Source organism: Onychostoma macrolepis, chromosome 05, assembly GCF_012432095.1.
Source record: "Onychostoma macrolepis isolate SWU-2019 chromosome 05, ASM1243209v1, whole genome shotgun sequence".
In the NCBI taxonomy this organism is placed as follows: Eukaryota; Metazoa; Chordata; class Actinopteri; order Cypriniformes; family Cyprinidae; genus Onychostoma; species Onychostoma macrolepis.
The window spans coordinates 19,441,100-19,446,979 of record NC_081159.1 but is presented as its reverse complement, the minus strand read 5'-3'; the positions used below and the strand labels follow the sequence as shown (position 1 = coordinate 19,446,979).

The 5,880-nt window shown below is 35.6% G+C and overlaps 1 protein-coding gene across 1 annotated transcript; it reads left to right on the top strand.

The window, feature by feature from the left end:
• Positions 1-717: 717 nt before the first annotated feature.
• On the top strand, positions 718-5,840 carry uap1l1 (UDP-N-acetylglucosamine pyrophosphorylase 1, like 1). Its single transcript, XM_058776192.1, has 9 exons — positions 718-1,456; positions 1,549-1,753; positions 2,199-2,374; positions 2,589-2,761; positions 2,873-3,066; positions 3,884-4,024; positions 4,095-4,283; positions 4,631-4,697; positions 5,066-5,840. Exons 1-9 carry the CDS (start codon positions 1,168-1,170, stop codon positions 5,153-5,155), a joined length of 1,524 nt encoding a protein of 507 aa, XP_058632175.1. The 5' UTR covers positions 718-1,167; the 3' UTR covers positions 5,156-5,840.
• The last annotated feature ends 40 nt before the right edge of the window (positions 5,841-5,880 follow it).

Sequence of the window (5,880 nt, the reverse complement as noted above, 5' to 3'; positions counted from 1 at the left end):
ATCGAAGTTGGGTGTGTAGCATGTTTTTTTTTTTTTTTTTTTTTAATCTATCCAGGTCAAATATCTAACCATTCAAAATTTGTATTGGTCAGTTACACGCAACTTTTTTTTTTTTTCTAATTGATAGATGCATTTTCACAATAATTTCTCATGAAATGATTGGTTACACGTTCAAATAATTGGTATTTTTGGCTAAAAAAAAGTCTATGTATATGGACACAATGTATAAAAAAAACTCAAAGCCATTTTTCCTTTTAAAGGCGACTCAAACCTCAAGTTTATTTTTAATAATTATTAAACAGATTAATGGATATATTTACTTAATTTATAATCACACAATTAAATGCATAAGCTTTCAGCAGAATTTAAACAATAAAACAATTCATGGGATTTTTTAAATTATTGTACTTGCTACATATCTTTCATAAGTATAATTGGTCATTTGTAGGCCTACTTGAATAATTTTTTTAACTAACCCTCCAATTTAAAGATCATTTTGAAAAGTTCATACAGTGTTCAGTTTATGGAATAGAGCTGTCATTTTGAATAATTCTGAATCTGTTTAAAAATCAAATCACTGTTAATTTACCCCTTATTACTATAATGCGGCATCAGTAATATTTAATGCGTCAAAAATGATTATGCTTTGCACTGAGTTGATCTCTGATGTCAAGTGATTCCTCTCAGTAAAAGGGGAAAGACAGAGACTCAGCAGACTAATCACATGACAGCGGTTAGCTTTCTGAGGAAGTCATTCATCCGGAGATCTAGAGTAAATACTGGCTGTGTTTGGAAACCTACTGAGCTGCCTACCTAGACAGCATTCGCCGCTGACTGGCTTTGATATTTAAACCGACTCGAGCTGTTAGCGAGGAGCAAAAATACTGTCTAGCTAAGCATTTCACTAAGACTTTGAGACACAGTCGGCCATATGTGCCTAAGGGGAGTTCCCAAACGACTCCTGCAAACTAAATATGCCTTGACAGTAGTTTTCTGTTATTTTTCCAAATATATGCAACTCCAGTGATATGTTTATTGTACCAACCACACACTGATCACGAGTTACAAACAGTGAAAACAGGATCCGGACTCCTCAAAAGAGAGGAGTCGACTCGACTCAAGGTTTGTTGTCAGATCATTAATGTATTAATTTTCTAGTAGGGAAAGATGTTATCGTTCCAGGAAGCTAAAGCGAGGTTAGAAACTTCAGGGCAGAGCCATGTTTTACGATTTTGGGCTGAACTTTCTGCGGAAGAAAGCAATACGCTTCTGGAGGAGGTATCTCAGCTCCAGCCCGAAGAGTTACTCGAGCACTGCCGAGCAGCTGCTGAGGCTGCAAGCCGACACTCGAGTGCTGATGGTCGGCTAGACGCGCGGATGAAGCCCGTTCCTCCAGAGTTCATCGGAAGTGTGCGTAAAAGTGACAAAGAAACACTTCAGATGTGGGGTGATGAAGGTACAGCTACAAGGTTCAAAATAACGTACAACAATGTGGTCAAAAGTAACATTGCATATGTTGAAGACTATATAAAAGACTCCTGTGTTCAGGGTTACTGCAGATTTCACAGGACAGAGTGGCTGTTTTGCTGTTAGCTGGCGGTCAGGGGACTCGGCTTGGAGTGCCATATCCCAAGGGCATGTACAATGTTGGGCTTCCAAGTGAGAAAACCCTGTACCAGATCCAGGCTGAGCGTATCCAGAAGGTGCAAGAGCTGGCCAATGTGAAGCATGGCAGTAGGTGCACAATACCATGGTATGGCTCTTTATTTGCAATTCAAATGAGGGTCTTTCTGAGATTTCTGCTAACTAGAAACACTTTTGGTCCTGTTTTTTGGAATGTCATTTCCACCACATTTCAAAAGATGTTGTGTAGCATTCTGTGGTGGAAATGACCTCCACACGGACAGTTGTAATTTGTGTAAAACAAATACACAATAAAAAAAAAAAAAAAAAAAAAAATATATATATATATATATATATATATATATATATATATATATAATATGCACGTTTTAGGTCATAGTTCAAAAATTTAATAATTCATATTGATATTAATCGCTATCATATTTGTTTCCAGTTTGAAGGTCCTGGCCATAAAAGTGCTTGTAGTTGAAGAAACGTTCATGAATTAATTAATAAACGACCTCCAAATGACAGAAGAACATGTATTGAATTATTTTTTGATGATATTTGAACAGGTACATAATGACTAGTGAGTTCACTCTGGGACCCACAGAGAAGTTCTTCAAAGACAATGAATATTTTGGCCTTTGTCCATCCAACGTGGTCATGTTTGAGCAAAGAATGATACCAGCTGTAGGCTTTGATGGAAAGATCATCCTTGAGAAGAAGAACAAAATAGCTATGGCACCAGGTCAGAGAGAATTTGGTTGGCTTCAGAAGGAAAACTAATTTTGGTTTGCTTTTATTAGATATTTGTTAGAGGTAGTTCATAAATTATTAAAATAAGATTTTTATTTATATTTTCATCAGCTATATCACAACAGACAAATAATTATTAATGTCTTTTTTTACTTCAGTCACTAAAACCAAATGATGTTTGCATCTCATTTCTATGTTCACTTCAGATGGAAATGGCGGCCTCTATCGTGCTCTAGTGGACAACAAGATTTTAGAGGACATGGAGAGAAGGGGTGTGGAGTATCTTCACGTGTACTGTGTGGACAACATCTTGGTGAAGATGGCAGACCCAGTCTTTATTGGTTTTTGTGTAAACAAAGGAGCAGACTGTGGTGCCAAGGTAAAAATATCCTGTCTGTAGGCCTGAAGTAGATCCCATCCATCAGTGTTTACCATTATTAAGTTATTATTTATTGCTTTAATTAGCTGTGTTTACCTTTATTCTGGTCAGGTGGTGGATAAGGCCTATCCTGCAGAGCCTGTTGGAGTGGTGTGTCGGGTGGATGGTCTGTATCAGGTGATTGAGTACAGTGAGATCCAACCAGAGACCGCAGAGCTGCGAAGCCCAGGAGGAGAGCTCCTGTTCAGTGCTGGGAATATCTGCAACCACTTCTTTACCCGAGGTTTCTTAAAGGACGTGGCTGAGTATGTGGTTGACATACAGTTATAATATACAATCCAACTTTTTTTGTTGTTTCTTTCTTAAAGTCAACTTTTCATTGTCCATAAAGGGATTTTTTTATTCCTACAATATATTATAATCATGCTCTGTTGTAATATAATTACAGCTGCAAAACAATTAATCGCAATTAATCGCATTCGAAATAAAAGTTAAACATAAACTTTTATTTTGAATGTGATTAATTACACATATTATATGTGTGTATACTGTGTGTATTTATTATGCATATATAAATACACACACATCCATGTATATATGAAAGAAAAAAATGTTAGATTTATATATAAAATATTTATATATAATATCAATTATATACAAGTATAAATATATACATACAAATATTTTTTACAATACATATTTGTGTGTATTTATATATACAGTAAATATATACAGTACACACACACATATAGTATGTAAACATAAACTTTTATTTTGCAAGCGATTAATCGTTTTGCAGCCCTAAATATAATAGAATTAATAAACAAACTAATAACATCTTGGTGAAGATGGCATTATAATAACAAGCCCAGTAGGACCCCTAATCAAGACTTGCACACTGTGTCCGAATTGAATACTTGTCTACTATATAGTATGCGGAAGACAGTATTTTGAAAGAGTAGTGTGTCCAAATTCATAGTATTAAAAAAAACAGTAGCCGAAAAGTACCCGCACCAAGTGCACATTTAGTGGACACTTTGCTATCCCAAGAGGCAGTGGGAGAGGATTTATGAATGCATTTGTTAAAGAAGTAGCTACATATTGATATGCATTTCCCTACAGAAAGTTTGAGAGTCAGCTGAAGCAGCATGTGGCAATCAAGAAAGTGCCATTTGTGGATGGAGAAGGGAACCTGGTGAAACCAACCAAGCCCAATGGCATCAAACTGGAGAAATTTGTCTTTGACGTCTTTCAGTTCTCAAAGTATGTTTTACAGCTACCGTTGGCTAATTGGGGTATCGCCATCTTCCTCACCATCATCTGTTTTTTGCAGGAAATTTGTCGCCTTTGAGGTGTTGAGAGAGGAGGAATTCTCACCCCTAAAAAATGCTGATGGGGCGCCTTTGGACACACCAACTACAGCACGCCGATCCTTGTTAGCACAACATTACCGCTGGGCTCTGGCAGCTGGTGGAAACTTCCTGGATGAGCAGGATAAACCCATCCCCCCAAAACATAGATGGTAACATAAATTACCCTTTATTAAATCAGTAGAAAAATAAATATTAAGTCATATCAAGTAAATAAGTATCATGTTTTACCAGAGATTGTTTTTGTTAAATGTCTTCTAAATGACTTAATGTACAGTAAATCCTACATTGCAAAGTTCCTCAAGTATTGTAGTTATACTACACCAGATGTAGAGCAGGATATGGTCTAGAAATTTTCATTCTTGTTATGAATGCAATACCTTTTGCCTGCCATGACCTGAAAGGAATTTACTCATTCGTGCAGAAAATGAACAATTTTGAGGCACTTCCTAAGATTGTGTGTGGTTTATAATAACTTGGTCTACTCTTTCTTTTGCAGTATGATACAGAATGAAGACCCCCCAGCAATCTGCGAAATCTCTCCACTTGTATCATACTTTGGCGAGGTAAAAATGTGACTACTTGTATGCAATTATTAAAGCTTTGCTAATACCGTTAGTCAGGTTTTGGATTTTAGGTTAACATATTTATCACAAGAGCTAAATATTTGAGTCTTGCAAATAGTTCTTTGATTACAAAATATTACAGTTAGTACAAAAAGAGGCAAGAGGCCCAGAGGGGAAAAAAGGAATAACAAACAAGTGTAACCATATGGAGCATGATGGGAAACAGAGCGAATGATATCCGAGTAGTGTTCCTGTTCTCAAGAGAGAGTTCAAGAGACAGCTGTAACACTCCATCTCTTTATCTCCTTTTTTCATTTTCCCTCCATGACAGTGACACACGGTCATATTTTAACCGCTGTGTTTTACAGGGTCTGGAAAAGCTGCTGAAACAGAAGAACTTGAAGTCCCCTTTTCTACTTGATGAGAATGAAGCCAAGAATCTTGTGAAAACTACATAGTGTTTCCAACTGAGGATTCCATCATGTCCAGGGCCAGGCAAATATTAAAGGAACTGAAAGGGATGTTTACAAATCAAAAATAAATGAAGACATACAAATTTGGGGTCGGTAAGATTTTTACTAACCAAGGCTGCATTTATCAAAAATACAAGGGGAAAAAGTGTAATATTGTAAAATGATACCTTAAAATATTTAATATATTTTAAAATGTCATTTATTCCTGTAACGGAAAACTGACAGCCTTTACTCCAGTCTTCAGTGTCACATGATTCTTAAGAAATTTGGGGCTCAAGAAACATTTCAACAGTTGTCATTTTTATGATGAATAGATTTTATGATCATTAGAATGTTCAAATAGTTCAAAATTCATTTGAAATGTAAATCTTATTATTATTAATTATGTATTGTAATTATAAATGTCTTTCCTGTCACTTCATCAGTTTGATGCATCCTTGCTGAATAAAACTATTCATTTCATAAAAAATCTTACTGACCCCAATTATCATTACGCAATTATATATAATTCTTCAAAAGGTTAGAGTAGAATCAATTCTTTATAAAAATGGTTGTTGTATGCTTGCAAAATGCAACGTGATATTTTTACTAGTTTGTATCGCCGTGTATTGCATAGCATATCATTTTTATTTGACTTTACAATAGCAATAAAATCATATACCCACTTACAGTTAAGATATTGTGTTTTCTTTTCCTTCGGCTCTGCCTTT